Source organism: Capricornis sumatraensis, chromosome 8, assembly GCF_032405125.1.
Source record: "Capricornis sumatraensis isolate serow.1 chromosome 8, serow.2, whole genome shotgun sequence".
Classification (NCBI taxonomy): Eukaryota; Metazoa; Chordata; class Mammalia; order Artiodactyla; family Bovidae; genus Capricornis; species Capricornis sumatraensis.
The window spans coordinates 78,323,972-78,339,955 of record NC_091076.1 but is presented as its reverse complement, the minus strand read 5'-3'; the positions used below and the strand labels follow the sequence as shown (position 1 = coordinate 78,339,955).

The window sequence follows — 15,984 nt, the reverse complement described above, 5'->3', positions numbered from 1 at the left end:
CATCTGCCCTTTGGGGAGCACCTGGCCGAGGATGAGCTGGTGGTGCTGTCCTCACTGTGTCTGGGAGGGACACCAGGGGCCAGCCACCACGGCCCCCAGGACGATGCTCAGCAGGTGGCAGTGGTGGCTAAGCACAGAGCCCTTGTGATCTCCCCACCACCCCAGGGGCTGCATCCTGGGCAGGGAGCTTTGAATCCTCAGGTGGGTGGACAACTTGGCAGCCACGTGCACCTGCTTTCTGTTCCCTCCAGGCGAGGCGGCCCGATCAGCTTCTCCTCCAGCCGATCAGGCCGGCGCCAGCTGCACATTGAGGGAGCATCCCTGGAGCTGTCGGACGACGACACAGAAAGTAAGACCAGTGACATCAATGAGACGCAGCCACCACAGTCCGAGTAAGTCCAAGGAAGCTAGAGGAGGCAATATCACGGGACATGGAGGAAGTCACCGGCGCCCCCACCTCGGGGCCTCCTGCAGATCTGGGGAACCGGCGAGCTGCGAGACTCCTTCCTGAGAGATCAACTGTGTCTTAAGGCCTCATGGCCTACACGTCTCCTGCTTCAGATTTAGGTACAATTGCTCCCCTTTTTATATATATATATATATATACACACAAAACCTACACATATTAAACAGATCGCCTCATCATTGCATCTATTTTCCATATATCCACCAAGAGACCATTTTATAATACATGTTAAGAGAACCCTTTTTCAAACTAACTCCAGACCCGCTGCCAGTCGCTGGGTCATGGGGCCGCCTAGCGGTTGCCACCCCGTCGCTCTGCATGCTCTGTCGTACAGACAGCTACCTTAGTTCTGTGTTCACGTGGCCCCTGCCTCCGCAGCCACATCAAGTCCCTTAGAACGTTGTGAAACCTAAACTGCACCTGTAGCTCTCATTTCCCTCAGATGAGGATTGACACTATTTCAGTGCGCAAACTGTGAAAGGGGCTTCCGTGAGATGGGGGGTGGGTTGGGGGAAGCAGCATCCATGGGGGTTGCAGTGCCCCTCTCCCTCAAGTCGTGGGGTCCCCCGCATCTCTTCATGTGAACTGTCTTCGGCTGGAGCTGCTCTGTGCCAGCAGGACAGTGGCCACGACGCAGCTGAGGCCCAGGGGCAGCCATCACAGTGACTTCTAGATGGTCTGCTCCTCGCAGCCACAGGCCCCCCAGAGCAGAAGCTAGGGGGACACCCTTCCTCGCCAGCCAGGCTCTCATGCTGACCTTGCAAATTCAGCCGCTGCTTTGAGCCCAAAATGGGAAGATGATTGGTTTTGTGTCCGAGACTTGTTCAAGTCTGTCAGTGAGGGGGACAGCACCTCGGGAACAGAGGCCACCCGCCTGAATGTTGACATGCCAGTGGATGACTCCTTTTTCATTTTTCCCTCCCCACCCCCTCGGGACAGTGTTACAGTAAACATTAGCATTCTGTTTTGGGTTGATAGTTAATCAAACTGACATTACAGAAAGTGCCTTAGACACTACAGTACTAAGACAATGTTAAATATATTATTTGCCTCTGTAACAATTTAATGTATTAAGTTTTGACTGTGCTTCATATCATGTACCTCTCTAGTCTAAGTGGTATTATAAACATTCAGTGACAATGAATCAGTGTTAATTATAAATCCTTGATCCTCTGCAACGTGCTTGAAAACACAAACCTTTTGGGTTAAAAGCTTTAACATCTGTTGGGAAGAATTTGTCATGTGGGTTTGGAATCTTTGATTTTTCCCCCTTTATGAATTGTACTGGCTGTTGACCACCAGACACCTGACTGCAAATATCTTTTCTTGTATTCCCATATTTCTAGACAATGATTTTTGTAAGACAATAAATTTATTCATTATAGATATTTACGCCTGCTCTGTTTACTTGGAGGAAAAAGCACCCGTGGAGAATAAACAGACCTCAATAAACAATAATCATCATGTGAATGTGCAATCTGTTTTCTCACCTTCTGTTCTGGTTGGACGCTATGTAGACTTACCGTGCTGATAGCCAGGCTGCTTGTTCTGAGGGCACCACACACCCAGAAACAACTGTCAGGTGACAGGTGAGTTCTCTGGGCGGGCTGGCGGCTGTCCTGCTCTCCCGATGAGCGGTCCAGGACTGTGGGATGAAGCCTCGAGGAGGGTTTGTTTCAGTGTCCAATCAGTGAAGCCCATTACTGGATTAGAGTATTTCAAGAGGCCTGATAAGTTTCAGGCTATTTTCAGACAGGATGCACGTTAAAAATGCTTTTGGGAGGATTCGGTGGTGAGATCCACGGGCAGCTGTGGGCCAGGTAGGATGGGCCAGAGAGAAATCTAGGGGAACACAGTCATGTAGCCATGCTGGGTTGTTTTTTTTAATATGCTCAAGTTAGGCTGGTTCCAGTGGTCTGAAGTACATACTGAAGCTGCTTAGCAGTTGTGAGGATATGGAAAATGGGCTAAAGTGTTCCCTTTCTCAAAACTGTCACTACCACAGGAGAAAAGGTGAGTTGCACTTACCGTCTCTCATGTGTTCTCACCCTTGCTTTTGGTATCTCAGTCCAAGGGTTTGTGGAATTCAGAGGCTTTTCTGAAAAAGAATCCTTTGCTTGCTAGCTGGTTTAACTGGTGTTCACATCATACTGTTTGCCAGCTCAGGAGAAACACGAGCTACATGAACAGATTCCAATTCCTGATTCCACAAAGACACTATCCAGACAGGACCTTTCTTCACTAAACAAACCACTGCTTCATAGTCTGAGGTTGTTCATGAAACGCAACTATAGCTGGGAGCTGGGTTCTGGGCATGTCAAAGACAAAGCAGCTGGCCAGCGCCCAGCCACAGGCATATGGTCCAATGTGAGGGGGGGGTTCCAGAATGTGTGGAGAAACCTTAGCCTTTTGTGGAATGCAGTCTAGATGAGCTCTCTTAGAATGCAGACATTCTAGAAGACTCTCTTTTTCTTTAGCAGAGATAACACACCTGTTCCCAGCCTGCCTATCCTAGGCATGCTGACATCAGGAAGACAAGCACCCTTTCTGTCACCAACCTCCCCCCTCCCTGGAAACCTCAACTAAAATGAAATGAGGTGGAAACCAAATTCTTAACCAGCCTTCCCTATGGCTCTGGGTATCACTGACTCATGTCCCTTTCCTCCTGAGGCCAATGTTGCTATGACAACAGACATGTTTATCAAGACAGGAAGAGCCCACAGTTCAGACTCTAGGAACCACCACTTCCTTAAAAAAAAAATCACAACAGTCCATGAGTTAGAATCTAGAAAGTGGACACGATGGCTCCTCACCCCCTAGTTCAGGCAGGCAGGCCTGAGGGAAGCCCATGGCTGAAAGCTGAGGGGAGTCCCCATCCACAGAGGTTTCCCAGTCCCGGCCCCGAGAGCTTTCCCAAATACTGCGCGTTGGCTGAAATGCTGCATCTGCGCACCATCAGGACCAACCGGGCAGTCTACTTCCTTGTGTAGCCACCATCTTTTGGGAATCTAGCAAATCATGTGAAATGTCTCATACAATCCTTTTCAGAAATGTAGTACGAAACTTACCAGTAAGGGTATATTGACATGATAATACCAGTTTCCCAAGAATGTTAACCCTAATTACAACACCATGTACTGCATGTAGAAAGTATGATTACCGTAATTACAGCATCCATGTACATGCACAAAGTATGATTACCGTAATTACAGCATCGATGTACCACACACACAAAGTATGATTACCATAATTACAGCATCTGTGTACCACATGTACAAGTATGATCATGTCCCCAAGCCTTAAGCCAAGATTACAAACTCACATTTGATGCATTACAGCAGTGAGGCCTGTTTATTTTTTCAAAGAAGCCCAATAATAGATTCCATGCCCACTAAATGGATGTCGTGAAGCTTACTCAAGATGTAATGTGACATAATCGGACTGTTCAACACTGGATCTGACTGGGACATCTGAGCAGAGTGCTGCCTCCGTCAAGGACCATACCGTATGGAAGCTGAGATGCTCCTGTTCGCACGTGCGTCAACTCAGGCACCCCACAATCACCTTCAGGAGGTGGCAGCTGTCATGTGGTTGTCACTGCCTGACTCCTGGTGAGGTCATTAAAGCCCAGCACCAGATCTTGTAGTGAGAGTATCAGCAGCTTAGAAGAAAGTTCTGGAGCCAGCAGCGGAGCAGAGCTGCACGGCCAGTGCTCACCATGCTGCAGAGGATGACATTGCTCAGGAAAACATGGACAAGGACCCCTTGGGTCAAGACAATTCAGAACATCGCAATTACAATGTGAAGTCTAGGAGTATGTCTCACATTTTCCTTTCTGTACATGAATTAAATAAGTGTGATATGATGAAAATTTGCATAAAGTCTAGAAGGGCTCTTTAAATAAATACAAAGTCTTGGGGCTTTGCCAACGGCTCAGTGGATAAGAATCCGCCTGCCAATGTAGGAGACGATGGGTTTGATCCCTGATCCAGGAAGATTCCAAATTCTGTGGAGCAGCAAAGCCCCTATTGAAACCTGAGCTCTAGAGCCCATGCTCTCCAACGAGAGAAGCTACCGCAATGAGAAGCCCACACTCCACTACTGGAGAAAGCCCATGTAGCAACAAAGCACAGCCAAACATAAATTTAAATACAAAGTCTTAATAATAAGCATTTTCATAGTTAGAATTGCACACTTTTCCTACTGCTTTACAAAATAAAGGTGTGTCTTATAATTGCTGGCACTTAAGCGTCTATGAAATACAGAACTCTCCTCACTAGGCAGTTCTGGGGTGGAACCTAAGGGCATCTGCGTGGTAAAATTTCCCCAAGGAGGCCTCAGCCCAGTCACCTGGCAGGTCCAGGGAGCCCCTGCTTTGTGCTACTTACTCAGATCTCACAACTCCTAGCACATGTCTTCAGTGAAAGAAAATCAGTCTCGTGACTTCAAAATTTGGGCCACTTAACAGGAAAATTTAGGATCCACAGAGTAAAACTAGTCCATCTTTTCACTTCACTTCTGTTTTAGAAAGCTGCAACTGCGTGTTCATCGATTTTGTGTCCTTTTCTTACTGACGCATGGATGCGCATGACTTACAGGTCAGTGGCTCCATGGTCACTTGTCCAGCTGAGCGGTTATCCTAACCACGGCATTCCCCCACCAGCAGACGTTTGTATTAATGCTACTGAGACTGACTTTGTTCTTACTACCACAGACGAGTAGTTACAGCTTATCACATTGTTAGATTGATTCAAAACTTACAGAGGGTAATTCAGGCTCTGAGCCTCACATGACATCACTGCTGATGCAGGCATGTGTCAGAAAACCCGCCCAGGCCTGCCAGCCCAGCACCCTTATCCCAGACCTCCGCCTGCAAACCATGATCCGGGCAGGATCTCCCCTATGTTAACAGGGGCAGCAAACTTGAAAACACCCCACAAGTGAACTAGTGAAACATCTGTTCAGCTTCCCTTGGTGAAGACTTCAGAGCTGACAGGAAATATTAACTCTTGTGGGTGCAGGCAGGCAGCAGAGTAAAGCATTACCCCACGTGCAGAACACCAACACCATAAGCTTTATCCTGTTTTCAAATTGGCCTCCTCTTCATGTGGGCTATCTTACATAAGAAGCCTGTTACATTAGTATTACTAGAGACTTTTCCTCCTTAAAATTAAAAAAAGGGGCTTCCCTGGTAGCTCGGTGGTAAACACTCTGCCCGCCAATGGAGGAGACACAAGTTCATTCTCTGATCTGGGAGGATCCCACATGCTGCAGAGCAACTAAGCCCATGTACCACAACTACTGAGCCTGGCTCTAGAGTGTGGGAGCTGCACCTTCTGAGCCACGTGCTGCAACTACTGAAGCCTGCACGCCTTAGAGCTCATGCATCGCAATAAAGAACAGCCCTGCTCACCAACTAGAGAAAAGTTCATGAGCAGCAACAAAGACCCAGCAAAGCCAAAAATAAATAAAATTATAAAAAAAATTTTTTAAGGGCTACTGTATTTCTTGCCTAGAGAATTCCATGGACAGAGGCGCCTGGTGGGCCTATAGTCCATGGGTCTCAAAAAGTAGGACACGACTGGGCGACTAACACACACACATCCCCGTATATCATATTTTTAACAGCCATGGGACCAGTTTTCAGATAAGATACTCCAAGTCACAGGAACATGATTACAAAGATGCCGCCTGCCTCCACTCTCATTTTTCTTAAAAAAAAAAAATCAAGTAACACATTTATATTTTAAAGGCCAAGCTAGTGCCCTCAATTTGCTTCAAATCTTGAGGCAGATTACAGAGAGAAAAACCACCCATGAAGTCAAAAAACACAGAAAAGACTTATCTTAGCATCCTCTGCGCAAACAACACAGACAACTTACAGCCTGGGCCCATCTCCCTCGGGCCCTGTTCCCACCAGCGGCCAAGCTGGATACTCCCCGGCTACAGGCTGCCTCTGAAGCCACTGCTCCACCCAAGATCATGTCCTCACATCCCCTTCCCTACAAGTGCCAGCTTCCACCGTGGCTCTCAGAAGATGCTAATGGCAGCTCCAGTGCAGCCTGAGAGAAACAAAGCCAACACCAACTGACACGGGGAGGAGGTGTGTGGATGAGCCGTGAGCCACTGTGCTCCTGCTGCCACCCCCTCAAGCATCATTTCCAAGCATTCAGAATCAGCTCACCTCCTGACACAAGTCAGAGTCAAGACCAGCGAAGCCTCCAGTCTGATGAAGTGGTAAACATAGCAGAAAAGGACACTGGGCCCCTTTCCAAACCTGGCTTTCCCATGAACCAGCTGTGTGAGCTCATGCCAGTCATCTAAACCCTGGGCTGGCTTTCCCTTCTGTAAACTGAGGAAAAACCAGCTCATCCCGCTCCCAGGTCACAGTATACAGCTCTCCCTCACCTCACTGGTGACCCCACAACCCAGCTCTGGCACCTAGCAGGACGACGAAGTTTCAGGAGCAAGGGATGGGAATGAGTAGTGAGATGAAAATACCTGGAAGCAAGAAGCTGTCCTTGGCCACCGGGAAGCTCACCCCCTCCACGCCCATGCAGGGGAGACCACCACATGGAACCAGCCCGGAGGAGGGCTCATTCCTGAAGGTTTCAGTGAGAGCTGCACACACAGGCAATCCTGCAGCACTAGGAGGAGGGCCCACTCAGAGATTAGATAGGCAAACAGTACACAGATCTTTCAGACCGGGAAGCAAAGGCTCTATGTGAACGTGTACAAAGCAGCATCGTGAGCCAGATACAAACGGTCACTGACTTACAATGGTCTGACTTAAAGATTTTTTGACTCTACCATGATGTAAAAGCAAAACAATCAATAGAAACCACACTGAATTTTAGATTTTCATCTTCTCCCAGGTAGCGATACACGGTGCGATCCTCTCACACAACACTGGCAGGGCATTTCTCAGTCAGCCACATGATAGACATGATGACAGCCATTCTGCACCCAGACGACCATTCCATTTTTCACTTTCAGTACAGTATTCAATCAATTATATACAACAGTCAACACTTGTTATCAGGCTTTGTATTAGATGATTTTGCCCAATTGTAGGCTAATTCAAATGTTCTGAGCATGTTTAAGGTAGACAGGGCTAAGCTGTGATGGTCAGGGGGTTAGGTGTAGTAAATGCATTGTCAATTTACAATGAATGGATTTATCAGAACATTGTCCCACTGTAAGTGGAGGAAGTCCTGGAAAGCTGAAAGAAGCCCAAGGAATCAAGCAGCTTCCTCAGGGGGTCATATGCCAATGGTGCTCCAGTTGTAACAAAACCAGAACTTCAAGGGAGTTCCCACTCCACCCCCACAAAGTGAGCAGGCAGCCTACTCCACCATGCTTTCACGGACCTGGCCTGTGCTCCACTGGACCCAAAGCAAAAGTGGTGACATCAAAGAACAACACATAGGCACCACTCCCAGCCGTTGCCTGAATAACAACTGACAGAGCTGTCTGGTGAGATGATCCCAGGGGTCCACAGCTGGGGAGGAACTGAGATGTCGCTGGGGAGCCAGGGACAAGGATTCAAGCTCCAGAACTCATCTTCACTTTAACTAGAGCAGCTCTGTGTGTTGTGCTTTAGATGTGGGGCTCCTGCATAGAGATGGAGGTCTGACACCTCTGACCTCATCCAGCCCCTTCCATGATGGCCGGGAGAGAAGCTGGGAGACTGCCTGTCAGTGAGAGGCTTGGAGTTCTCAACTCTCAGCCAGCAGGGCTGGGCAGAGCACACACACACACAAGAGCGAGCATCTCTTGTGGGTCAGCTTATGACAAAATCTCCAGGAACAACTCAGAGAAGCTATTCCTGCCGGCGAACTGACAGACAGAAGAAAAAAAATTTAATGTATCCTACACCTCAATGTTTATTCACTTAGAAACTGGAATCACTTAGTTTTCATTTACATATAGTTTTAAAATGACAAAAGCGATTCTGTTTATGCTCTTTGTGTAAGCAGAGCTCAGAATCTGACACAGTCGTACAGACCCCCAGAGTTTACTTGTTCCTTAAGTTCCATCAAGGGATGAGGAGAGAAGCCCAGACCCAAGTAACCTCTGATCCCAGAATACCAGCACGTTTTGTAAAAAGCAGCCCAACAAGAGGACCAGCCTCCTGGACCCACTGCAGTTACTCCAGGACTTAGCAAGTCGCCTCCTTCAAAGTCCAGGCCCTTCCTCCCAGAGGTCCACACAGGGCCAGGGCCATTCTCAGGCTGCTCCTGGAAATCACAGCTAAGAGCAGAAACCAGAACCCAGAGTCATCCTGAGGAATAAATTAGCTACAAGGACGTATTGTACAACACAGGGAATACAGCCTGTATTCTACAGTAACTATTAATGGAATATAACTTAAAAACTGTGAACCACAATACTGTATTATCTATAATTTGTGTAAAATTGGACCATACTTCAATTAAAAAAAAAAAAAGATAAAAATCAGCATGATGACATCCGCTCAGCACATTAGACACATCACGAGGCCACAAGAATTTTCTATGCCTGGTTCTGTGGCTGCTGTCCGTCTTGTGTCCAGTGTCAGAACAGAAGTGAACTTGGAACCTGGCTTCCACTCCGGCTCTTCTCTCGCAGGATGGCAGAAACCCAATAAAGCAACCTCAATCCTTTTTTTTTTTCTGTGAAATTTATTGTTTCCACATTAAAAGATTTTTTTGAGGGGAAGTATTTTTTTTTAACCACATGATGATCCTATACAGCTGCCCGGAGTAGGACACCATCATAAGTCTTTAACATGCCATATGAGTTCTGAATAAATAAAAGCTACAAAGCCCAAGTTATATACAAATATCTTAGGCAATAATGTTTACAAACCTATGTACAATAAAACAAATGTAAACAGTAAATGCAGCATGAGAGTAATCAAAGGATGCACAGGGAGGACCACTTATGGTCAGTCTGCCCCCCGGAGCTGCCACCAGCCAGCCCCTGGAATCAGGCCACGCAACCCTGACACAATGGGACAGGCCCTCCGGAGACAAAACAAAAGCGCTCTGAAGATGTCATTTCACTGAAGGACCAGAGAGCTGCTGAGAGGGCGGCCGCCCCCCCTCCCCCAAGTCTGAGGCAGTGGAGGAGACGGCAGGGCCCAGCCCTGAGAGCACCCAGGCCCCAAAGCTCCTGCTATCTCAGACGGGCCTTTGTGGCTGCTCGGGGAGGCAAATCTACGGAATGATAACTGAGAAAGTAAAACCAGAAGGTGCAGAAAATGCTCCCTAGTTCAGTGGCCTTCCTGACTCTTCACCATCCACAGGCCCAACCTGGGGGGTGGGGGGAACACATGATCATCAGCACTGGAGACGCTTGGCTGAGAGCTCAGGAGGAGACCACAAGTTGACCTGATTTGGGGAAGAACTTCTAGAAGATCTGCAATGTCCTAAACACAACTAAATCCTATCGGTACAGCAGGGCGGGGCTAGGAGATGCTGTGATGAATGGGTACTTCTGCATCCAGTGACCGAGTAATACACGCATGTATCACCTTGTGACCCACAAAAGTGCAATCATGTGAAACCAACGGCACTACGGCGAGAAGAGAAAATAGCCAGTATTGATATCGCGCAGAGTCCTGGGGCCGGACTGGGCCCAGCAGCCGCCACTGCATGCAGCCTGCCCTCTGCCAGCCGTGGGGAGGTGGGCGGAGGGGCACGAGCTGGGCCCAGGCACCGAGGGGTGAGGCATGGGTGTCCTGGTGCTTGGAGGGGGACAGGAGCCCCCATCTGGAGGCCGGGCACTCACACACTGAGTGGCAGCATACCCGGTGCTGACGACGGGCGCGAGGAGCCCAGACCAGGAGGAGGAGGAGCCGGGTCAAAGCCGTTTACTGCCCTGTGGGGGTGACCAGAGCAGAGAAGGGAAGGGGAAGAGAAAGAGACTGTCATTTAAAATCACTCGACACACAGCATAATTCATCTGCTCTCTACAAGTATTCCTTTTCCTGGCCCCAAGGAGAATCCTGATGGCCCAAAGGAGAGCACAGCATCGAGCACCCCGCAGTCCCACAGCAATGGGATGACTCTCTTCTCGGCAACCTCATCACACTGGCCATGGTGGCTGCAGCCCTGACTCACTTCCCAACAGGGCAGGTTAAATGTCTACCAGCAGAGAACCAGCTAAAAAGTGTACAACCCGTGAAATATTACACGGCCTTTAAAAATACATTTCAGAGTTCTTAACAGCATGGGAAATATTCTGAATGCAATTAATGCTAGGTGGAAAAAGCAGCAGGTTACCAAACTGGATATGCTCAACAATATGAAGAAAAAAATTAACAGCATACGTTCTGGGCTATAACCCCTTATATAGCTAGACATTGCTATCCACAGAACTAAATCTAGAATGTGTGAGGATGCGGGCACTCATACACACACACTCACATATATCATAAAAGCAAAATTTAACAGTAGTTACTTTTCTTCCCTCTGAGTTGTGGGTAAATTTTATCTACTACTTTGTACTTTTTTGTTTCCCAAATCTCTTACAATGTACATGAATATCTTAAATAAGGGGGAGAAAAATAACTTTTTTAGATGGTTCAGCAAGCAAGCCAGATGGGGACGCTTCTCTGCAGGCTCAGGAGACACCAGCCCCGCCCACACAAGTGCCCGCAGCCAGGACCCTGCCCCGCCCCAGCCACCGGGCAGTGCAGCCGCAGGAAGGCGTGAGGGAGTGCGTGCAAGGCCTGGAACCCCTCTCAGGAAGCCACTGCAGCCCTTCCGTACTGAAAAACTTCCTAGGGAAATGGGTCTCATTCACAGCCTGGGAGATGCAGCCAACTGTAAGGGGCTGAACTGCCCCACACATGCCCACCACTGTCCGCACTGGCCTATTCATCTGAGGGGTCCAGGGAGTTGAATATATAGACTCATGGACAGAGATTCTCTGAAACAAAACAAAACACAGATACACATTCGCCACCAAGATGACGGTTTCATACACTGCGGAGGTGAGGGTAATCTCATGGAGAAACAGGCATGCAAAGAGACTGGACTAATGACCCTTGACTACTCTGAAGAAACAGTGCACATCTGAAGAAACTAACCTGAGTGTAGATTTTGAGTTGGAAATCAAGCCTCCCACACAGGCCAAGAGCAATGGGAGGGCCTCTGACAAGGGTTCTCTCTCCCCACCTCAGTGATGCACACTCAGAATTTTCTCTTCTCTCTTTGGGTTGGGGAGGTCTGATCTTTGAGCTTCATCACATTTGAAAACTTGAAATCATCCCTCTCCATCCTGCCAAAACTAAGTGCCTGTCCCTCTTTTCTGGGGACAGAGACTCTATATGCCATTGTTAGGCTCGCAGAAGCAGCCATTTGTCTGTCATTTGTTTGCTTGGTCCCCGAGCCCCGATGCCTGTCTCTCCTAGAACCTCAGGAAGAACTAGGCAGCCTCACAAAGAGCTTCAGCCCTGAACACTGACCATCAGATTCCCAGCCTGTCAGAGCATGGCAGCAGGCATGGCTAGACAGCCCCCAAAACTTGGCAGAAGGAAGCACTGCTGGGTACCGAGAAGAACCTAACCCCTGTCCCACAGGGCGGGCAAAAGCAGCAAATTTGAGGATGGCCCCACATGTAGGTTTAGAACTGAGCTTTCTGCATTTTCAAGCACAATGGACCTTTAAAGAATGTCAAGTTCATCCCCACTGTTATATTGCCAAGGAAATAAAAACAGAAGGTCCACTGTTCACCAAGCTCACCCCGTGAGCCTGTCACTGGGGACCTGGGCTCACAACCTGCCTCCGCATACCCAGGCCAGCATCCTTTCCCAGCCTTCTCCCACCCAAGGACGTCCGAGAAGCTCCATGAGCAACCAACTTGGTGCTCCCAATGCAGGTCAGCTCTAATAGGAAAAATACACAGTGCAATCCAAAATATGAAAAGAAACCAAGAAACTAAGTAAGTAGCTTCCCTGTGTGGCTGGAAATGGGAATTCTGACTCTGAAAGTTGGGTGGAAGAGAGAACAACAGTCCAGCAGGGTTCTCACTAGGACTTCTGAGTTAAGAAGTAGTAAGTAAAAGACCAGAAGGAAGCTGAACCCAGAGGGAGAATTCTCAGTCTGGTGAAGTCCCTTGAGGGAACTGAAAAGTGTGCAATGAGGAAAGGTTTCTGAGAGAAGAAACACCTCCATACTCAACACATTTGGCCTCAGGAAGCAGCCAAAAAACCGAAGGGAAATGTCCCAGTGGACAACACAGGACCGAACGGAGAAAGAATGGGCAAAGATGGAGATACAGATCTGGGAATCATCTATGTAAAAAGGATTCCAGAAGCTATGAAATTTCATGATCTTACCATGAAAATCTAGTGTAAGAGTCTGAAAAATAGAAAACCCAGCTAAGACAAGGAATGAAGGTCAGTTGTAAATGGCCAACAGAAGAACTAAAAGAAGGGTTCAGAAGCTGGTCGGGAGGACAATAAAATTAACACAATATAGATAAAGCCTGGGGACTAAATCTGCCAGAGCAAGAACAGTTCACCTGAGAGGGCAGGAGAGAAAAGGAACAGAGGCGCTACAGCTAGTTCAGGAGAGGAGACAGGCCACCTCCAGACCCGTCCATCCAGTTAGAAGGAGAAATGGAAGCCCAGCGTAGCTCCAGTCCTCAGCCCAGGCTCTGCAACTGAAACATACGTTCCTCAAAAGGAACGTAGATTTTACACACACGTCCCCAGCTACCACTCCACTTTCCTGAGGAACACAAGCATAAGCACAGAGGTGAGGCCCCACACAGCAAGAATCCACTATCACCAGTGCTGAGAAAACAGAAGACACGGGTAACAGGAAGCACCCCAGGCCCATGGAGGCAGTCAAATGTGGTCCCAGAGCCTGGCAGTGACCCTGACCCCCACCCCAGACTGCTGGTGTCCTCTCTACAGCACCCTGTACAGGAGTACATCAGCCCATTCACAACCGCCCCGGGACCACTACCAATTGCTTGTTTTTGTTTGCACAGCTGAACTAGAAATAATGTACACAGTCAAACCAAACAAGAACTTGTAAGTTCACTCATGGGCTGGAAGCTGGTTAAAGCAGAGTCAGCCCCATGCAGTTAGTAAACCCGTTTGTTAACGTGAATGCGTTTTCCACCACACACCATGATTAAGAACGAAAGAGCACAGCAAACAAATTCAGTTACCCATGAACAACGTGGGAAATATGACTTTTTCTTGCCTAATAAAAAAAAGGAAAAAACATTAAACAGTAATAAAATACTATTTTCACACTATGCCCTAAAATTTGTCTATGCTCACCTACAAACAGCCTGAAAGAAATCACGCTGGCTTACAAAATTAGGGCAGAAGAAACTAAACAAAAGCTATGGAGGAAAAAGAACATCTTTGGGGGAACTCAAGTAGCTGTGCTACCTGTGAACTAGTGTCTTTATGGACGAGTGATGTGAACAGCTGGTACAGGTTGGAGGAAGCAAAGCAACATGGAGAAACAGGCCCAGCGACCCACATTTTAGGAACTGGTGACATCAACACAGACTAGATAAAATCCTGACTCCAAGAAGCCCTCCACTAACCAGAACTTACACTGTAGTTTCAGAACCCATAAAGCAATATATAACAAGAAGGCTTTATGTTTATGTGGTCAAGACTCACCCCATCTGAGGATTCTGTGGGAGGCAAGAGGGCACAGTGCATACACGTACACTCACATACTTGCACACGCATGCAAACCAACTCTCCCAAACAACGTTTCTGTGGGCTTCTAGGAGCGTCAGGAAAACTACAGTTAACAGTGCCACAGACAGACTCCTTAGGAGTGAGAGGCATGCCAGGCAACTTCTGGAGCCAAAGGCTTTTTCTCCAATGAAAAGCTTCTTCTCATGCTGAAACTGCAAGCTACGCTTCTACCAGAACTGGCACTTTTTCTTTCAACCAGTTAGATGCAATAATGGCTTTGGGACTGGGGATATTTACCCCTTCCTTTTGCAGCAGGTATAAGCCATCATGGTTTTTATCTAGTGGCTAGGTCAGCAGGAAGGAAGGCCAGAGGTAAAAAGCCAGGCAGGCCAGAAAGAAGCCAAAATCAAAGCAAAGGATCAAGGAAGTAAGAACACTGCAAAACCCACATAAGAGTTATCCTCAGGAAGACGGCAACTAGAGACACACAACTCGAGCAATAATAGGTTCATATTTGAGTGTGCATATACCATTTGTTTACCATACCAACTCAACACTTAAGAAAAGGCCAGTCCACAAAAAATATTTATTGTTAATAGAGTAAAATTAAAAATCTGTACTATTTAATCAGGTCCTCCACAATCCTAAACACCATCTGTATCTATTTCTATCAAGAAGCATATTTCCAGGTTCAGTTCAGGACATAAAGCCTATCCTACACCTAGGATCTTCAGAGGCTCTGTCACAGTGCCCAGGGCCCCCTCCTGGTTTCAGGTGACCCTGAATCCTCTGCCATCTGCCTAGACTGGGTTCCTCTCTGGGCAATCACTGCCCTGGTAAGAAGACAGAATGGTGAGCCTGAACTGATGATATTATGCCTCCTTCGTCATGACTGTTCTAAGGACTATTTTTTTGCAAAGGCATCTGCCAGATCAATCTATTTACAGTTTTGCCTCTTCTTACATCACAAGGGGCCTATGGCCCATAAGAAATATTCCAGACAGACGAATAACTACTGTTTAGAAGTAGCTATAAGCTCCAGGAAAAATCATTAGGCACTATTTCCAACACTCAGGAAGACTTCCTTAAACTTTCGCTGTATTGTTCTGGGAAAATGCCACTTCTAATGTAAATATATCTACCTTTTTATTTCACACTTTCCATTATAGTATAAAAATGGCACTCCTCAAGGCTGCCTGAAACTCCTAAACCTAAGGAATATTAATTTTATTCCTACCACCACTGGGGAGCCCCAATGGTTAGAATAAAACTCTGATTTATATGTTGACATATTAGAATGGGCTTTTAATGGAATGTGTATAAAGAAAGCCCTGATTTATATATTATTTGAGAATATGCTCCCTAATGAAATACACGTACTTTGAGGTAGAATTCTTGAGGGAGAAAGAGAAACCAGAATACTCCACTCCACAAGGACGAACAACAAAAAGCTTTAAAGAGTGGACTACATATCAAATCAGGTCCCCCACAGGGGGAGAATGGGCGTATGTATACGTATGGTATCTACTATGTATCAAATCAGGTCCCCCACTGGGGGAGAATGGGCATATGTATACGTATGGTATCTACTACGTATCAAATCAGGTCCCCCACTGGGGGAGAATGGGCGTATGTATACGTATGGTATCGCCTACGTATCAAATCAGGTCCCCCTCTGGGGGAGAATGGGCGTATGTATACGTATGGTCCAGTCCCTTTGCTGTCCACCTAAAACTATCACAACACTGTTACTCGGCTATAGTCCAGTATAAAATAAATTTAAAACAATCAGGTTCTCTACAAATGTACCACCGTCACTGAGGAAAGCAGAAAATACAAGTTCCTTTAGGTAACT

General features: G+C 47.3%; 2 protein-coding genes across 7 annotated transcripts in view; one reads left to right on the top strand and one right to left on the bottom strand.

The window, feature by feature from the left end:
* The window catches only part of MYH10 (myosin heavy chain 10), a 121,238-nt gene extending 119,343 nt beyond the window's left edge, over positions 1–1,895 (top strand). For both annotated transcript variants that reach the window (XM_068976678.1, XM_068976677.1), the window contains one exon: positions 252–1,895. In XM_068976678.1, coding sequence (XP_068832779.1) covers positions 252–396 — 145 coding nt within the window. In that variant the 3' untranslated portion in view covers positions 397–1,895. The remainder of the gene's footprint in view (positions 1–251) is intronic.
* A 1,971-nt stretch (positions 1,896–3,866) lies between these two features.
* The window catches only part of NDEL1 (nudE neurodevelopment protein 1 like 1), a 52,803-nt gene continuing 40,685 nt past the window's right edge, over positions 3,867–15,984 (bottom strand). For 2 of the 5 annotated variants that reach the window (XM_068975814.1, XM_068975815.1), the window contains exon 9: positions 8,719–10,330. In XM_068975814.1, the coding sequence (XP_068831915.1) occupies positions 10,237–10,330 (94 nt within the window). In that variant the 3' untranslated portion in view covers positions 8,719–10,236. Of the gene's footprint in view, positions 4,188–8,714; positions 10,331–13,636; positions 13,672–15,984 lie in introns of those variants that run through there. The other 3 variants (XM_068975817.1, XM_068975816.1, XM_068975813.1) reach the window with 3 other exon arrangements.